Source organism: Triturus cristatus, chromosome 2_1 (genome assembly GCF_964204655.1).
Source record: "Triturus cristatus chromosome 2_1, aTriCri1.1, whole genome shotgun sequence".
NCBI lineage: Eukaryota > Metazoa > Chordata > Amphibia > Caudata > Salamandridae > Triturus > Triturus cristatus.
The window spans coordinates 865,240,274-865,260,523 of NC_140581.1; the positions used below are offsets into that span (position 1 = coordinate 865,240,274).

The 20,250-nt window shown below is 44.8% G+C and overlaps 1 protein-coding gene across 1 annotated transcript in view; it reads left to right on the forward strand.

Moving 5' to 3' along the window:
• The window catches only part of LOC146865999 (tight junction protein 2-like), a 225,339-nt gene extending 205,443 nt beyond the window's left edge, over positions 1–19,896 (forward strand). Inside the window, exons 6-9 of the mRNA XM_085632984.1 lie at positions 3,921–4,024; positions 7,983–8,136; positions 14,754–14,815; positions 15,182–19,896. Coding sequence (XP_085489110.1) covers positions 3,921–4,024; positions 7,983–8,136; positions 14,754–14,806 — 311 coding nt within the window. The 3' untranslated portion in view covers positions 14,807–14,815; positions 15,182–19,896. The remainder of the gene's footprint in view (positions 1–3,920; positions 4,025–7,982; positions 8,137–14,753; positions 14,816–15,181) is intronic.
• Positions 19,897–20,250: the final 354 nt, after the last annotated feature.

Genomic DNA, 20,250 nt, shown 5'->3' on the forward strand with positions numbered 1-20,250 from the left:
TACAGCCAGGCTGTGCTACCAATTTCTGTTGCACATGGCTAAAAGCCATACGCTGTGGTGGTTGGCTGCCTTTGAAAGGGTGGGTACAGGGCCGGGCCAAAGGTCAATCCACTTGTGTGGAAGGCTGAAGGCCATGTATCGCGGTGGTTGGCTACACAAGACATTTTAATAGAGGCCAATGACCACTGCACGCAGTCAAAGATTGTGCACAGCAGGGACAGTCAGGTGCATGGCCTGGCCATACCTCGGGCCGTACAGCCACCCCGTACACTTAGTTAACAGAAATGTGTTGTAGGGATTTTCCACATTTTATAGGTTGGGCTCATGAAATGGCTATCTGCCAGGCTGTGAGGCCAGTCCCCGCTGCACACAGCAGAAGGTTATGCACAGTGTGGGTTGGTCGCTCCCATTAAAGTCTGATACTACAACTAAAGCCCAGTGCACATGACCAAAGGGAGATTATTTGTACCTGTGTATACTGACATCAGTGATGTCATTTAACATGTCCTGAGTGAAGTCATATGTAAGGTCATAAGCAGTGCATGATGGGAGCTCGAGTTCTAGTTAATCTAACTGGAGAATTTCAATTTTTAGGTTTTGTTTGATAACCATAGAAGCACTTTAACTGTTTTTTTTTTCCAGTGAATAGCTGAGGTTTTTTGTTTTTTTTAACTAATTGTGAAGTCTTCTAACCAAAGCTAGCCATAACTTCACTTTAACCTCTGTTTCTTTTCCTTCAACTTCCGACTATTTCACATCCATCTGTGTTTTTCGCCTAACGTATTTATTGCCAATCCACATCATTGGCTAGGTCCAGCACCCAACCTGACGTGGGTGGCCAACCCAGCTGTGCATGTGCATTGGCCATGCGCAGCAGTGGCTGCCCACATTGTCTGGCTTTCTGCTAAGTAGTGCGCCCAACCCTCTGCAGACTGCCAAGTGCAGTGAGGATTGGCCTCAAGTTCTTGCCTTCAGCCAGCCCTCTGTGCCCAACCCGCTGCGTGCAGCCAACCCCCAGTGGGTATGCCCAGAGGGCATTCATTGCTGCGGTTGGCCATACACAGCTGTGGTGCAACAAATCTGTTGTTCAAAACATTTAGTTTTTGATTCACGAATCCAGAGACCTCAAAGCCCTGTAGGGTTGGACTAAGGGAATGTTTGTGTGCAAATGATTCATCAATCCAATGTTGGAAATCATTTGCTATATGCATGTATATTTGTATATTAATTGGAAAAAAACAAAGGTTACAGGGACGTTACAGTTGGGCTCAGACTTCACTCATACAATTCCATTGAAATTCAGCAGTGCACTGCTTATGAACTCACATATTAAATCATGTATGACATGGTCAGTGACATCACTGATGACATCTAATGAGTGTAAATATTTTGTAAACATTTCTGAGACTTAAAGATATATACTAAGCTACTATATAAGTAATTTACTATTCTTTCTGAATACTAATATGTGTTACTATTTCTAACGTGACCCGAGTGGTTGTGTGACTGTAGCCGTGCATGAGTACCTGTATGGGTGTGAAACTGGGTGTATGGGTGTGTGAGTGGCTGTGTGGGTGATTGAGTGGCTGTATTAGTGAGTGGGTATGCCAGTGGCTGTATGGGTGAGTAAATGGCTGTGTGAGTGACTGTATGGGTGGGTGAGGATGTAAGTGACTGTATGGGTGAGTGTCTGGCTGTATGAGTGAATGGGTGTGTAAGTGGTGTATGGGTGAGTGAGTGGCTGTTTGAGTGGGTATTTGCTTAAGTGAGTTGGTGTGTGAGTGGTGGATTGTAAAGTGAATGTCTGTGAAGTGCTGTATGGGTGAGTAAGCGTATGTGGGAGTGCTTGTATGGATGTGTGAATGGGTATTAAGTGTGGTTGTGTGAGTGGCTGTATGGGTGAGTGGCTGTATGAGAAAGTGGGTATGCGAGTGGCTCTATGGATGAGTGAGTGGTTGGGTGAATACTTGTATGGGTCTGTGAATAGGTAGTGCGATTGCATTTGCACCGCTTAATATATGCGCCCGCCTCTTTTAATCTGCTAAACGGTGGTACGCAACATGGTGTACCTTAACAACCATAGGAGATTAAGTACCACTTTTTGGGAATTGTGTTCCCAAATCGTGGCGCGTAATATCACAGCGTGTCAGTGAGATGCAGGATTCCAGCTCATACATTCCTACACTGTACACAGTGAGACTTTGCTATTTCGCCTCGCACAGGACTGCAGTTTAGTATCGTATTAAAATAGGATGACTAGTTCACCTGATGCTTCACTTTTGTGCGCTTTTCAGTCCCTTCATCTTTCTGCAGTACTTGGTCCATTCTGAAAACTTAAGCAAGATTCACTGCATCATGTCTCACGCCATCCCTGATCTGTGCGTGTGTGAGCGCCGTCGTTTTACTAGAGCACAGAATATTTCCTGTCCCTCCCTTACTGGCGACTCTGGAATGAAAGCGCAAAATGGAACGTGCACTGTGACGTGAATTCGTTATGACTCATTGGTGACCTCGTAGAATTCCACACGTAAACTGCAGGTTAGCATTCCAGCAGCACGACAGAGGCTGCAGGTCATGCATATGATGCAGTTGTGCGTTAGAAACTTTCATGTGATGCATACATGTTCAGTACAACCGTTTTAACTGGTGCCAGCCGAACTACAAAGCATGATGTAATGTTTTAACTGACATGCAGAGATTTGCCACTGTAGTTTTGTGAGTTGCTGAATTCTCTTAGCGCGCACAATTTCAGAGTTTCTTGGACTGGGAGATTTCACAGCGCCTTTGTCAAAATGTTGTTGCAAGAAACCTTTAAAACCAGCATTGTCAAAGCCTCTAGGTTTTACTTTTTTTGAACCATTTATTTTTGCCAATGTTGTTCGCCGATTCTGTGCAGCATTAGCGTTTTGCAAAATATTATTTGTCCATGCTGCACACTATATGCAAAAAAAAAGAAAGATGGCAGGATGACTAGGCTTTTGTCGTGCGCTTCTACAGGCATGTGCATGCTTCACCAGGCACGTTGTGCTCCAGCAGAATGGCACTAGACTGGTGTCGTTTTCCTTTATTTTTAGTATTTTTCTTGGCTGATCTGAGATGGTAAACACTACTTCGATCAGTAAATTAAGAAATGGAAAAAAGAAACGTCAGGCGCGCGAAAACCCGTTTAGAGTAGCAGAACACCTGGCAACAAACTGGAACTACTAGCAAGCCCCCCCCCCCCCCCCCCCCCCCCCCAAAATGTAGATTTGTCCACCAATGGTGTGGGAGCAACAGGTAAGGGGATAAAATGAAAATAAAGCCCAGTGCGGGAATAATTGACAAAGAAGCATACGAATGAGAGAGCAAGAAAGTGCATAGGTAAGGAGTGAGGGAAAGTCAGATGAGAGGGAGCAGCACATGAGGGTGAGAGTAACGCAGCACAAGGGCAGATGGGGAAGCAAACGTGAGAGCAGCACAGGAAGGGAGAGAGCAACACTGAGCATGTGCTTGGGTGAGTATTTTAGGGAGGGAAGCAGCACATGCAGGAGAGAACTAAACAGCATATGCACTCTTATGGAGTGCTTAAGGAAAAAGAAAAAAGTAGACCCCTAAAAGTAAGTGGTTGAAGGATAGAAGCCTTCCAATCAAAATGGTGGTAAAGAGGAACAAACAGAAAAAGGGGGAGTTGCCTCCCCCTTTTTCTGTTTGTTCCTCTTTACCACCATGGTTGTTAATAAAAAGCAAGAACATTAGAGTGGCAATAAAACTAATCAACGGTATGCAATGGATGGTCTGTAATCCCACTGTAATTATTTTGTAAGTCCACAATGGGCCTTTTGCAACCAGATAGCTGTGCTGTTAGGTTGGCGAGATCTAAAGAGGCGAGCGACGGCATTTCCTCCATGTCATACATTCTGCTTTTGAACTTCTTTTGACAGAATACGGCCTGCGGCTTGGCAGTCAGATCTATGTTAAAGGAATGTCGAACAGTGGCCTAGCAGCGAAAGATGGCAGTTTGCATGATGGTGACCTCATTCTGAAGGTGAGAGTTTTACTGATGTTGCATTTTTTTTTAGTTTATTTCCTGTGGCCTCTTCCTGGAGATCTTGCTTGTTTGTTATTTTGAATGGGGCACTGGCACTACATCAGACCTGTAGCATGTTCATAGCCGATGTCCCGCCAAACGAGTGACACTTGAGTTACTGCAGGAAAAATGGTGAAGGCCCTCGTCAGTTCAGCACAGTTTCTTGTTACCTAAGCGGCAGCCCTGCTTCAGCAACAGCTGACACAATAGTTCTTTTGCTAACGCATCTTCAGCAAGGTCCTCGCCCTTGAAGTAGGATTGTGAAGCATGTGTTGAGGAGCGGTCACGAGTTTGCACCGGACAGGAGCTTGTTAACCAATTGAGGTAGCCATGAGGTGCTGCCAAGCGAGTGCATGAGCCATGATTGGTGTGTGATTTTGTTTGCAGGTATTTGATGAGTGGGTTGCCTCACTAGGAGAGCTTTGTTTCTAGAACAGAACGAACTGCAAGTCCTTTCAGATTTTTTAAATCAGAAATCCGATGGAGCGAGACAGTGTACGTCCTAGGCACACTCCCTCCCTCCACACGCCTGTGTCGAGAGGCTTTCACCTGAGGGACATCCACAAATTGACAATGGTCTCTCAGAGGAAGAAGGGCCATGACCCTCGGGGTACAGTTGACTAGACATGTGGCCCTCGGCTAATTTCAAGCACAGGCAGAAAGATTCCACAGGAGCTTTTGGGACTCATACCACATCTGCTGCACAAGTCGGATGCTGAGGATGGACAGGAGCAATGTATCAACTGGATTGGCCATTCATGTCCGATCACCACTGCAGGACTATCAGCCTAGTGGGTGATAGAGGACAGGAGGGATCCCATGTTCTATCCAAGTGGCAGACCCTGCTTTATGTTTTTCCAACAGATAGGAGCTAAACCTTAGTTTTCCAGACCGGGGTTTGGGGCCTCTTCGCCCATTAGGTGGAACTAGGTGGTGACTAAATCCTTACATCTGATCACATGATGTCTTTTGTATTTTAACACCCCTAGAGCAGGGTGCCAAGATCCAATCAGAACTGCAGGGGAGGGTAAAGGCACCTCAGTCCTGAGGAAGGAGACGCAATCATCAGAAGGCAGTGCCATAGGCCAGACTAGATGAGAACTAAGGGGTCCAGATTTACACACCAATGAGGGTGAAGGTGTCCCAGAATATATGTGACTTGCGGTAAGCTCTGGTGTTTTTGCATGGGGCCTGTTGGCACGATTTTTTGTTCCCATAGCCTATTACAAACCCACTTTAGATTAGGGACCAGTTAATGAAGACCCAAAAATAGTTCTCAACCAGTTGCATGTATCACTTTATTTTAGTGTAAGCAGACTCGCTACACACTGAAAGACAGGTGAAGTTACTGACATATATAGTTATAAACGGAGGTAATTGATATCTACACTTGGGTTACCCACGTGAACGCAAGCTACGTCATCTAGGTTTTGATTTTGTTACGCCGTATCAATGACGCGCAGGTTGGGTCCTGAACACAGTGAGTACGAGACCCACATCTGGGCGTACCCATCGCACTTAGAGCACCTCCCTTTGGAACGAAAAATGTCTGGTGGACTAGTGCATCCAGGCCTGTGTTTGACCTCTTGGTCACAGGTTCAAATCCCGGCAGGTCCTTTTATCCTTCTGATGTCAATAAAAATGAGTACAGTTTGGTAAGAATAAACATCTGTTGTTCAGGGCCCAGTGACCCTTCTGGGTGAACATGCGCTTTACAAATACATGTTATATGATGTATTGAATGCTTACATTAATCAGTCAGACAATGCCCTGTGTTCCTGTCTGACGAGTTATTTGACGTAGCAGTTCGGGCTGACCTTTCATGTTGGAACAGGACCAAGTCTTGATGTGATTATGGCTGGTCCCTGGCTAGAGTTGCACGTTGAGCAAAAAAATACCCTATGCAGTGTTATGCGCCAGTGGCTGCAATTAATTCAAGCATTCATTCTGCTCATCACTTTTTTGGTTTTCTACATTTTTGAATTTTTAGTGCTTGGGACCCACTTAACGGTTAGGCGCTGTGTGATCTTGATCATCTCGTGAATGTCGAGGGCTGCGCTGGCTCCACCAAACCACAAGTAGAATGTGTCCTCATCTGGCTCCTCTGCACGCATAAGACTGACATGATGTAATGGGGCCTAACCCCCATTCCTGCACCACGGGCCAAGATGCAGAAGGGCAGTGGGTGCTTGGGGGAAAGCAGTACTCCGCCTCCTCCACGCGAAGCAAGCGCGTTCATGAACCCCAGCCCTGGCGTCTCCCTGGAAGTGGGGAGTGTGCGGGGTGTTGCAGTTCATAGCTCATTACTGAAGAATTCCGAGTACGTGGAGGAGGGAGCGCCGGGCGGATTACTTCCAGCAACCCTGCTCTTGGGACGTCGGCAGGACTGGCTTTGAGGAATGAGCTCTGTATGAAGTGTAGTTAATCTGACCTGCACAGCACTAAACGCGTATTTTTTTCCTCTTAATACACCCGCAGCTCATTGTAACGTAAGGTAAATAAGATGCAAGGCCGGAGCAAGCGATGTATATCGTCCTTGACAGGTTGATTTCACCAGGGCACCCGCTCTGCTATATGTAACGAAAAACCGAACTACACACTGCGCCATATTGGACTGAAAGTCAAACAAGCAAGGAGGCAGGTTAGCATGCGTCTCGAGCAGCTACCAGCGTGACCAAATTAAAGGCACAGTGACGCGTTAAGGTAGTAATTGGTTGGACCCCGGTGGCTGTCTCTTTTCCTTTGAGTGAATGAGGGACGAGCGCAGGGTGCATGTTTTGATGAATGAGAGGGCCTTTCTATTTTAACAGTTGTTGGTACATCGCTTTTACTTCGCGTTCTCGTGTCCCATTCTGCTCTGCATCTTCGATTGTAAATAACAGACCAAGGAATAGGTTTCGAGTCGGATTAAAAAGGGAGTGCATGGAAGGGCTCCCATGGTGTTCAATGAGCGCTGGGATTGCGAAGGAAGCCAGGGGTGGTGCACCTTGAGCAGACAATGTATCTATAGTGAGCCATTGATGAGGCTGTAGAATGTGCTATGGTTGCTTGTCAGCGAGCTGACAGCAGCACTGCCCACCAAGAGACACTGCACAGCACCTTACTGTAACACACATCAAGAAAGCGTTATTAACCTACACCCATCATAACCTGAATATACCATATAGCCTTAAAGCCCCCCCCCAGCCCCCGCAGGCTATACCGGCCATTAAAGGCCCTCTCCAGCGCTTGAGGCCCTCACCTTCAACTTGGGCCTTTAACAAGGTAGCAAGCCTTTAATAGCTGATATAGCCCCTCTATGGCGAGCTATAAGACTATTAGAACATTCCAACAGTAAAGGGCAGAATGTTCTAACAAATAAAAGAAAGGTCTCAGGGAGCCTGAGGGGATCTAAATCCCTTCGTGCTCCAACCCGCCCCCTTGCTCCATGAGGCCTTTGTTCACAGCAACAGCTGTGAAGGACAAGCATTGGAATGTTGGAGCGCCAGGCTTCTACCAGCCATTAGAAGCCCGGAGCACTCCATTGCTATCAATGGATCTCCCAATATTCCAGTGTTCTAATAAACTGTCTATTAAGGCATCCAGCATCAGGTTCTATCTACATCACAGGTGCTAATTCATAACACCAGTGTCAAATCCTGAGTGATTCTTGAAATTGTCTTTCAAGCACACACCAGGAGAACCATCACATTTGCAACATCTAACACCTCGAACGGATGGACGTCCATTCTCTGATTTTGAGGAGCAGTTTTGTGGTGTCTTCTAACATGGCCTCATGTAAAAGAATGTTTAGAGGGCCTTCTAGAGAGGTGCTTCCAGATAACAAGACTGCTCTTTGCTTATTATTGAATCTGCCCAGTTTTCATTGTGACAAATCCGTGACATTGGCTTTCATTTGTGTGATTGATATTTTCAGATCAATGGAACATCAACAGAGAACATGTCTTTAGCTGAAGCCCAGAAGCTCATCGAGAAGTCCCGGGGGAAGCTTCAACTGGTCGTCCTGAGGGACAGCAAGCAAACGCTAATTAACATTCCCTCGTTAGAAGACAGCGACTCAGACATGGAAGGTGAGATCTCATTCACACTAAAGCTTTCCAAATTTAAACCATATGTGAATTTTAACGTTTTCAAGAAAACATTTCTAAAAGAAATTACGTACCTAAAAACATAAGACATTAGATTAAAGCTAAGAAAGTGGTTACGTAGGTCAGTGTTGGAGGTGATGACTCCACCACTCCCAACACAAAGGCAGCACGTTATAGTTTCTATTATACAAATTGATGTTTTCAGGCACAGCAACATTTTCTTAGAATCATAGGACGTTGTGGTCAATTGCCAAATCTGAGTTTAGAATTGAAGTCTCCAGGTTCCTAAGTTAACAGGGTAGACCCTGGATCACATTTCCTCCCCACACCTTTGTAAAAGTAAATTCTTTTTCAGAGGAGAAAGTTTCTTGACTTCATGTCTAGACTCGCTCCGTGGAGACCTTCGCCTTCAGCCAGTCGTCCCTCAGTTGCCTCCTAAATAGACCTGTTCATTCTCTTCACTGTTTTTGTAGAAGCATGACTTTGCTAGGTATCCAGATCCTCACCTGCCTTCTTGAACTCATCCGGGACCTCATAATTGCCTGTCTCCAAGTAGGCCGCCCTGTGGCTCAATGATTGAAAAATACAGGTCTGTAGATCCCACTGGTGTAGTATTGATTTCTAGCATCGCCCTTGGGCTCTACCATACTACACATCAGTTGTGTACTCTAGTTCTGTGTAAGGACTGACTTGGCAACATGGGTGGTGTGATGCATTTAGGTGAACAGTTGCTAGAGTAATGCTTCCTTTGCCATACATGGTTGAAAATTCTCTTCGGATCACTGTGACTGCTCCTCATGGCTTACTGTTGACCAACTCTGTCAATTCAGTTCATTCATTTATTTCCAATAGAGATTCCTAACCTGTGCAGAATTAGGAAAAGTCACTTGTTGTGGCCGTGAAATAATAGCATTAAGGCATCAGCACACAAAACAATATAGTTCCTTCTTCACTGTGGAACTCGCCTTTCTTAATATCCTGACCATTTCATGTTTCTAGAACTGTGATGAGGCCGTCAAGGACCGGTCCATGGCTCTTCTCCAGGTCAGTTAGAATGCGCAACAAATGCTAATGGTACCGGTTTCAGAGTACATATAACACTGGCCCGGGGTTCCTCAAAAAGCTGAATGCCTATATTGTTTCCTGAGTGTGTCCGAGCACTTTCCTTTAAGTCACAGGTATCCTTTGTAGCTTCCTGGACTTGGTAGACCCACAAATGCACAGCTCCCATAAACAATTCTGTATTCCTTCTCCCATTTGTTCCCCTAAGTTCATACTTCAACTCCAATAATGAGAACTAGGAACATTTAACTATACATTTGGTGCTTGTCTAGTGCCACCACTCGCCACCCTGTCACTCACTAAGCTAGTTAACCCACATTTCTCATGTCTCTCAAGCATTTTCCCTATGGTGTTGGTGACCAAACTCTGGACCGAGATGAATTCATCCTTTCTTACGTCACCAAAACTAATGCATTAGATGTACTTGTCATTTTGTCCCTTTTCATTGTTGTGTTTAGCCTGTGAAGACACAATTGTGGTGTGTTTGAGACATTCCTCCCATTATGAATAATACAGTGCTTAATCTGTAAAAGAATAAGTGTTGGGCCCAAAGTTGTTTCTCAGATGCCTGTCAGCATTGCTGCCGAATGTCTAGGTTTGTGATTACCAATGCCGTCTGGTTTAGATTGCACCTCATGCATTTTTTTATCCACCTCTAAACTATCCCTGCCCCTCTAGCTCACTCTTGCAGGTTCCTTTTCATCCCTGCTGTCTCCTTTTGTCACTGGATTGCCATCCTTCTCGTTACCATTATTTCCTGCTCCCCCCTCTTCCCAAAAAGTGGGCCCCGCGTGGAACCATCAACTCACTTTTAACACTGAAATCATGGAAATTGAGCGGATCTCTTTCCTATCGCATTGTAATTGATAACACCCCAATTTCATATTAAGTTAATACGCTGCATCTGTATAGTCTCATTGATAACTGGGAATGAGGGAGCATTGAGCCGATTTAAGTGCATGTATCCATGTTCCTTGTGGGAGCCGAAATTCAAGTAACTTCTCTAAAATGGGTCAATTTAACATTGGACATTCTATTTCTCTGTGTCAACAGGCCACATTTAAGTCTTCTTTCTTTATTTTGGCTCCCAGATCTCCCTCTAAGTGCATCACACATCCCGGCTTGCTTCCCAAAAACATAAGCACTTAATATTTTTCCCTAGTGGCTATATAATCCTAATAGTAGTGAGTTATCTTTAGTTTGTTCTGCTTGAATTGAAGCTGCCTTTGCAAGTACGAGTGAAAGACTGCAGAGAGGTCATAGTAGGGCGCGCTCTGGCAATACACAAATTGTATCCCAATGGTTTGTGCCAGATGATACCATGTCTTTTGTGGAATCTTGCTCCCAAACATTCACAGGTAAGTATAGAAGGCCTACATACATTTCAACCTGGACTGTATTCTTCTTAAAGGCTATTGCCTCATGGCATTCCTCTTGCCCTCTCATTATAGTTATTTGTTGAGGCTAATTCTTAGGGTAACAACCTACTGGTCTCTCCCACTGCCATTTTTGAACTGTTCCTCCCTTGATTGAACTACGACTTGGCTCCCAGATTGTCCGGTACAGCAAACCCCGGACTAGGACAGTTCGGAGATGCTAACCAGCACTTTGCTGCAGTCGCCTTTCTCCAACTATGCTCTCTGTTTTGGCTTAATAGCCTTGCATATAGGACCAGTCTGTAAGTGACCACAAGCTGCAGAGCTAGCTTCACTAGTGCCTGTGCAGTACTTTTCATCTGTGCAGTAGAGAGAAGTTTATTCAGGGTCTGCAGATTAAAGTCCGCTAATTTGGTGAGACTAATGGCAACTTCTTTGTTTATATAAAAATAAATAGTATGCAGTTTTCAAGGGAACCAGCTCCAGAAAATTATCCACCATTGAAGTTTTTCTGGGCTATAGCGGCGCATTTAAAAGAAATACAACAAAAGTGTTCCCCAGGCAGTTGAGTGCAGTTCCACTTTATCCCCAGGAAAGTTTTTTTGCGCAAACACCACCAATGTCCCTCAGAGAGACCTTAGGCAAGGACGTCAGGTCAATACACCCCCCCCCCCTTCCCCCACCCCACAACCATTTGGAAAGGCCTAAAGGGGTGCTGGGAGTTTGTCTACGAAGATACTTTTAGATTACATGTAGACTGCTCAAAAATAACAGAAAATATACATAACGTGCCCTGTTGGCCTTCTCCTCCCTGTAAGGCGTTCCTCAGGAACATGTTTGGCCGCAACGAGAGCTCAAACGCATCCGTTCAATAAACAGCAAGGGTCCTAACCTGACCCTCACCGGTTTTATTATTGGGACTGGGTAGCTTGAATATTTCCTTATCACCTACATTCCAGAAAATCAATCAAAACCTGGTTATTCTCTTAATTTCACCTCTGTATAAGTAAATAAATGTATTTGCTTTCTTACTGTAACATAGAGTGAAGTGTCGTAGAGGGGAGTAAAATCGGCTGTCTAAGAGTGGAGTGGCGTAATTTGTTGTGTAGTGGGGTACACTATTAGAGTGGAGTGGCATGGAGTAGAGTCATGGAGTGACAGTGTCGTAAAATGTTATGGAGTGGTATGGTGTAGAGTGGCTTAAAGTGGAGTGGTGTAGAGTGGAGAGGCGTAAAGTTGATCAGAGTGTTGTGGAGTGATGCAAATTGTAATAAAATGTGGTGCAGAATGAGTAGTGGAGTGTCATAGAATGGAGTAGAGTGGCGTGGAGTAGACACGACAGGTGTAGAGTGGAATGTTTTAGGGTGGACTGGAGTAGAGTGGACTGGTGTAGAGCAGAGTGTCGTGGAATGTCATATAGTGGAAAGTCCTACAGTGTGTCGTAGAGTGGTTTACCGTGGCATAGCGTGCCATGCAGGGGACGGTAGTGGCATGGAGTAAACCGGTGTGGATTGTCGTGGAGTGGAATAGTGTTGTAGAATGGAGTGGCACAGAATGGAGTAGAGTGCAGTGTTGTGGAGTGGCGTAGAGTGGAAGGGGCGTGGAGTGGCGTAGATTGGAATAGTGTTGTGGAGTGGCGTAGATTGGAATAGTGTTGTGGAGTGGCGTATGCATGGTGTAGTAGCAAACTGCAGTTAGAGGCAATACATGGTCAGTTGAAAAGCCCATTACATTTGCAGACATACAGTTTTACTGATAAAACTATACAGCTCACAGTGATGTGATAATATGTGAAAAATGGCATCACCTAGTGTACTGATTTCTTTTGATCATTTTAAAATATTTGTTTCAGCACACTTCAGAGTTACAAAACAATGTGCTTCATTTGTGACTTCCTAATTCTGAAATAGTTGTACAGTTAATTTACTGGTATTTCAATTTTAAGTGCTACAAAAAAAGTAAACACTAAGATCCCTGGAAGGCCGAGCCGAACATCGACCTCTGTATTTGCACAGCAAAGGTGACAAGATAAAACAAAATGTTAAGACCTGTTTTTTGCTCATTCATTCCTGAACTCCAGCATGGTTGTTTTGGGGGTGCTTCAGCCCACTCCACTCCCCTAATTCCAGTGCCTATGGTATGGGTCTAAAATTGAGGAAGAGGAATGTTTAAGTTATGCCGTTACTGAAGAGCTCTGACCAAAATAAACAAGCCCGTAGACAGAACATTGTTCCTCACAGGCATGAGAGATTGATTTACTGGCAGACATAAGTAGAATCAGTCAAGCGGAAAGATAGGAGGCAGGAAATCTTTTTAAAGGAATACAGCACACTCACTGCTGTGAACTAGCATACAGGAGACAACTGAAAACACATCTACTCTCCTGGAATGCCTCATGAAAAAGTCAAAAAGAGTTCCCAGAAAGTGAGCACTTGTGGAAGAATACAAAGAGCCAGTGAGCGATGTGTTAACCAGACTATACTCCACAGGAGGGACAAAGACATGCTGGACAGCCTACAACAAATTAAGCCAGCAAATAGAAGGCAAGCAAATGTAAGTTACACAATAACCAAGCCAGTGGCAAGCAGTGGGCGACATCAGAGCCGGACTGGGAACCAAAATCGCCCCTCCCCCCCCAATGCTGCAAAAACAGCCCTGTTACAAAAACGGCCCCCACCCGTGCAGCGCACCGGGGGATTGCCCGGTGCCCGCTACGGCCTGTCCGGCCCTGGGCGACATGCATTCCTAGGGAAGCTTTCAGCATATCCCCGAGATGTCTTTGCAACCAGACTTCTGATCTAAAAAGATCCATGAGATTGCAGTACATTTTTGTATGTTCAGTTTAAGCCAGGAAGGGAGTGTTGCAGTCTTTAATTCTTGTCTCCCCACGGCAGCACTATTTATAAAGAATTTATCTAAAAGGAAGACGACTTGCAGGTAGTTCTGAAGGGACACTCATGCCATAATATTTTTGACTCTACCGATATGCCCAGGCTCACTTACTCTGAGGTTGTTAGTGGGCTTCCTTCTTTTTCTCCCTCGCTTTTTTTCATTCTGGCCTCCATAATTGTTTCCTTTTTTTCCTTCTTCATCCTTTTGCCCCTTTTTCCGTCTCCTTCCCTAGTTTTCATCGTTGCTCTTTGCCTCTGTCGTGGCAGACTGCTGGAGTGTTAGAGCCCCATAAAGCAATATTGTATGTCTGCCACAGGGAGGAGTAAAGTTCCTTTCCAGAGACCAAAATTGTTGAAATTACACATGCAAACAGTTCCACGTGTGTTCTGCAATAGTAAGTTTAGCTACGTTGGAGCTCTCTTGGAATTCTTATAATACATTTTCCGCAGCACTCCTTTTTTTGTGACTCTCTTGAAAGTTGGAAATCTTCTCCCAAGTGTAGGTGAAACGCTGGTTGGAATCTACTCCAAACGCACCTGAGTAGACAGCCATTTTTTGAAAGCTCAACGTTGTGATTTAAGCCCACTATACCGTGCATTGCAGTATCTGCCATTAACTCAATGCCCATGTAAGTGGGTGAAATGTTTGGATTGGAGTATATTCACACGTTTTTTGCAAAAGAGAAACAAATAAATGTGGCTAGGTAAGTGCCATAATAGTGGCACCAACTGTCTCAAAATAATGGAGTGAATGTCTTTTCTTGCACCGCGCCCCTTACCCTCGCCTCTAGTCCTGTTGTAGTGTTGAATTCATTTTCCGCTTGTTTTGGGGGAATTGAGACGGCATATCAAACACAGTGTGTGTTTTATACTTCAGGGACCTTATGATGGTCCGAGTCCCTGTTTTGGGGTTTGAGGTGTCTAAAGTTCAGAAATAAACTCGGAATTTCTCCGAGTTAAGGTATGAACCTTAGACGAACAAGTTAGAAACAGAAAGATACAATCCCACCCTGTTCACTGTTTCCGACTTGGTCTATTGAAAGTCCATGCTTTAACCCGAAGAAAGTTTAAGGTGTATATTTGCGTTGTAGACACCACAAGTGCAAAAACACAGCTCTCCCGTCGCCATACGGCCCTTGGAACCTAAAAATTGATTACCAGCGGCCTCTGCTGCCACCTCGTGGTATATATAAGGTACTAAAGAATTTTCCTTTTTAGTTTTTCTTTTTCGACCTTTTTAAGATTCCATATTTCTTTTCTTAATTCATAGATTACCCTCAACGAGTACCAAAAAAGAAAAATCCAAGGTCCAAGGAGCAGTGAAATGGGAAGGTGCGTATTGTTTGACTATGGATTATAACCAGGCCACCGCTCAGCAATTTTATGACGCATCCTCTCTTAAACTCGCTCCAACTCTTAGCGCGTCCTGTATTTAACCGAAAGCCTCTCTGAGGTGCAGATTAGTAGTATGTCCCATATTTTGTACACATCTCATTTTCACAAAAGCCGCATCTTAATTGGGTACCTATAGTGGCGCAGTAGCACCTTTGATTACTTATGCAACACCGAACAATGGGCCTTGGCAAGCTAGCCATTGACCTAATTCCAATAAGTAGTTTGTTTGCAGCACCAGGTCAATTGGTTAAGAGATAAGCCAATGCTTTCTTTTCAACTGTTTTTTTTTTTTTTTTTTTGCAGGCCATAATGAAGAAAAGGCCTCTGGACCAACGTTAATGTTATTTCTTTTAACTGGAAAATATTGTAAATGCTTTCTTTTTTTTCTACTGTACGTTTCGCGTTCACTCTACGATGTACAACACTGTGTAATATTACACAATCTATATTTTTAGGCCTGAATTGAAATGTATGGGATCCTATGCAATATTTCTTTTTTTATCCATGTAAATTAGTATTATCTAATGTGGATTTTATGGAACTGCCACTGGGGAGACAGAGCGCCCAATCTAAATGTTGAAAACCCAACTTTTGTTGCCTGTTCAGCAGTTGCAAGCTTTGCGTCACCAACCTGGAGCGTCCTAAGTACAACACACCAGGGACACGCACTTGCAGCGCTGGACCGCTTGCATATGTAGCCACAGCTTCGATTTACTCCAGCTTTTCAGATATCTGTTGAACGCGATTTATATTTCCTATTTAATATTAATCTAATGTAATACAGCACTCTTTATCCATTTATGATGATTTTCACTTTTAGGGGCACAAAATGCTCCGATTCTGTACTGGTATTTTTTATTATCTTGATTCTGCCATCCTGATCCCAGCAATACATTTTTCCTGAGTGTCCACCTCTCCAGACAGGTATATGGTGGCAAGAGTTAATAACCCAGTAGGATCCATAGAGGAGAGACCCCCTCTTTGCTCATCATGTTATTACCATTTCTTCCTCTAGATCGCGGCAGCCATGCTGAAGGAATAATCGAAATGATGAAGATTGCTTACTCAAGATTCTATTGTTACTGTTTAATCTCATTCCAGTCCTTACTCTTTGAGGCTATGCTTTGGCAAAATATTCTCACCTGGTTTTCTAAATCGTGTAAAGTCACGCCACTGCTCCAGTGGAATGCAAACTTGTCTTCATTGCACACCAGACTAAATCAAGTCAAGAAGACGAGCTGGACCTTTCAAGGTCCAAGGAGAGAGCACTAATACCGAACATCCAGTCGGTCCTCCCCTCACCCCCAGTCAGCAACAGCAGATGAACGCGGAGTTCGATACCTATGTAATGGCCATGAACGTGTCCATTAGAATGACCCACTAGCTTTTGCTTAAAAAGTGAACATATCCATTTAGACCCCTCCTGCATTGTTGAGACAAGCCCACTGTTATGGGACATGGAGATCACTGTTGTGCTGCTACTCACTGCCCCCAAACTTGCTGTGCAAGAGGAGGATCTCCGATGCCGTCCGTAGTCCTGCACAGGGTTTCACCCTGTCCGCAATCTGCTTTCCTGAGTCGGGTCAGGTTTTACCACCTTTGCAACATCCAAATGTCAGTCTGGACTCCGCCTCCAAGCATGGAGTAAGCAAAAAACTAAGGTAACTTAGTTTGTGCAAACCAAAGAGAAACTCACTTTAGGCATACATCGAGAATTAGCCTAATGTAAATAAATCCTTAAAACATATATCTATAGAGGCCCACCATTCACCCAATCTCTGGGGCAAATGTTTGCCATAAAAAAAACACCCATAGTTGCATTAATTTAGGAGATGCAACTCCAGTGGCTCACAGGGTGCCCCATGTAAGGCAGCTAGCACGAACTGAAGATGCTAGACCAGCATCCGATGTCTACTTCCTGGTCTTGCATGAAAAGAAAGCCTCAGTAGTGTTCTGGAGCCCTTTTGGAGGCTAGCCATCTCCAAGGGTCACAGAAAACCTTCACTGCAGCCCCTTAGGCCAGGATTGTTAGGTTCCCTAGTGGGGACCACAAGACTGTTTTGTGGGAGCACTTCATGGAATAAGACACTAGCTGGGAAAGGCCTAACCTTGAAAGTCTGTCTATTCAATCCCATTGCTTGATCAGCTGAGCTTAGTTGAAGGACTACACCAGGGCAGGATGATAAATGGGGCTGGGAAACTGGGAGGATCCCTTCTGGAGCCTCTGCCTCCTGCTCTGGGGCTAGAAAGGTACACTTAATAGCAACTGTGTGCTCTGCAAGCACATTTGGTACAACAGACTTGGTTGGAGTGGTATGGAGCAGAGGAAAGAACCAGAGCAGCATAGACCGCTTTGGGGGGGGGGGGGGGGATGGGAGAGACTGTCATCTTTACCTTTGTGAGAAACTCGGTTTAAACAAGAGAAAAGCACATGCTTTGGTCCACAGAAAGGTTTGTCCTTGTGGTGCCAAACCTCCGAATGGTCAAGAAGAGAACTAGGCAAGACAGAAATGCTGAGGGGCAGAAGGGAAACAGTCTAGCTAGGTGGTCAGCTTCTGTGTGTACAGTTGAAAGTGATCTGAGGTACTTTTCTACCCAGGAGTAGACCTGAAAAGCTTAGACTGGGATCCTCCATCACTTTGTTCACATATGACAAAACATAATTATTATTGTTTCGGATTTTCTGTGCTTGGTCCATTTACAGTGGAGTAAACCACTCTGACGCTTAGTATAACCGACCGCTGCCACCAGTTGGACGAATATTGCTGCTCAGACTGTGTTCCAAGGGCATCAGGCGTGATCACCATCAGTATTCCGAGGAGGAGATGCACTCCTGTCAAAGTTTGCAGAGAAGCAGCCACCACTTCCATCAAAGTCCTGTCACGATAGCCTCCAATACTGTAGTAAATGCCCGACGCCGGGATTCAATTGCACTTACAGCCAACACACCACATTGATGCAAGAGTCCTGCATGAAGACGAGAAAAAACACCACTTGCCTGCAAAAGATTGAAGAGTCAATTCAGATCTCCATAGTGTGCAGAAAGATCAACCATTTGCCCTAGAGATTGGGGTCTATTGTGGGCCTCGATTATATATATTTTTAAAGGGTTTAAAAAAAATAATTAGGCCAGTTCTCATTATTGGCCTTGGCGTGTGCCTAAAGTGAGTACGACATTGGATTGGATGAATTGGGTTAGCTTCGTTTTTAGTTTTTGCCTTGTCCGTGCTTGGAGGCTGAGTCCAGACTGTCTGCTTGCTGCAGGCCCAGCACCAGGAGCCACTTCCTATCTGAGTGTACTTCAGTAAAATACTGGCCGGTGTGCCCTTAGTTTGAAAGATCTACTTGAATACCTAGTCCTGTGCTGGTCTCCCTGGAGATAAGATTTGTTAAGATTCAGGAGGAATAGATGGGCTGACAGCATCTGAAGTACTATTTCCTTGTCAGCCAAAACCGGATTCCTAGCGCGCGAGTAAAAACATCAACCATCCCTGCTGTATATCATACTCACTCGAGTGGTGGGAAGCAAGGTGAGGACTCGAGATCAAGTGGAACCACTCTGACCTCTGTATTCACCAAGACACAGAATGGATTATGTAAATATGCAGACTGGAGATAGAGTGAAGTTGAAAACTTTCAATACCAGACCCTGCACAGGTGTCTCTGAAGTGCGACCATTTTGAGGTGATTGCTGAAGCCATTGTTGTCTATTTCGAACTATGAACCAGCAGTCTCCCATTGACTTCTTTCGTGGCCTTTTTTCCTCAATCTGTATCTCTACTACTGGGACCACTCTAATTCTGAATTCACGGCCATTGGTTCCTGATGAGCCCTGGCTTGATGATTTGATGCACCCAGGCATTTTCAGCCAAGGCCTCCCAAGCCTGCGTGTAGAAAGAGAGGTAGGACAGTTGGCAGTCCTCCCTCTTCTGTTCCGATTGGTGGTGCTTGGCGCAGTTATGGGTCAGGCGGTGCTTCACTGCCTCCTATGGAAGGATAACCACTTCCTTGGTGACCCAGAAGCCCCCCTGCTCACTTCTGGACTGTACACGGCACTTTCTGCCAAACGTATTGCTGGCGATCACATCGTGTGAGTGTAAACTCTGCCATGACTCGGGTGAAGGCCTAATCTCTGAGCCAGTTCACTAACTTGTGCCAAGTTCGCGATACCTACCTGGTGCCAGAATCTAAATGTAAAGGCAGCATGTCCCTGTCCCAGACAGGAAATTACATACTTCTAAAGCAGACAAAAAATGAGATGAGAAAAGAGGGGCTCCTTTAGGGACACAGAGCAGCACATGTATTTTGTTTTATTTAATCTTGGATTAATTTTGCACCAGAGAGCCTGTCTAAAGGGGTGGACACAGTTCAGTCTGTAAAGGGCTGAGGGGGTAATGCCTACAGGGGTGACTTAAATTTGTAGCTCTAGGCAGCTGCACCCCCACAGTTGGAACACATTGAGGAGAGTTATGCTAGATTGGCGATTAAAATCAACACTAAAGTGAACGTCATTGACTTCGCAGCCTTTCAGCCATGCCAGGTTAGATGTTGCCTTCAGATCCAAATATTTACATTGTTGAAAATGTTTCCACGGTATTATTTGCTTTCCGTTTTTATTGGTGTATTGTTATTTTACTATTGGGGTTTATCCTGCGTTTCTTTTAAACTTGGCTCTTTTTGCATTATATTGCTTTTCTCTTGTCCCCTGGCCCAGTCAAGACAACTGCGCCGCGCCGCGGAAGTTACGGACCTCGGTTGTGCCATATTTCAGGGCGTTGACGTTTTTCAGCAGCGGCCATTCAAGGACGTCACAGCAAGAAGCCCAACGTCACGTGCTGCACATTTTAGTAACCCTTTCTCCCAGTCAGCCGCCGAGAGGCTGTTTAGATTAGCAGCTGGACAACAATGACCATGATCATTTTTGTAATAAATTATGATTTTTCATTGTTTGCTTTTCACGGTTTACTGTATTATTTCTGTTCTCGGTATTTTGTAAGAAAATAAATGAATTACCTTTTTGTTCTTTTGTTAATGTATTCGTTTGTTTTCATACCATTCTTACATTGGTGAACTGTTTTTGCATCAACACGTACTTTCACAAATTGTACATCATGCTGTAATGTAAATCCGTGTTTCTCTCCAGTGAGGGTCTGTATTGTCTAGTATTTAGATCCACTGACCAGGGCCCTCAAAGTTTCAGTGGAGGGAAGGCAGCACACTAGGGGTCGTATTATACAAGTGGCCCCGGGGCGCAACGGGCGCTTGCGCTCACTTTGCGAGCCCCTCCCCCCCCCCCCCCCCTCAGGGCACTTTGGTATTACAGAAGGGTCAGCAGACGCTTGTGCTGCCCCTTGTGTAACACCGATAGTGCT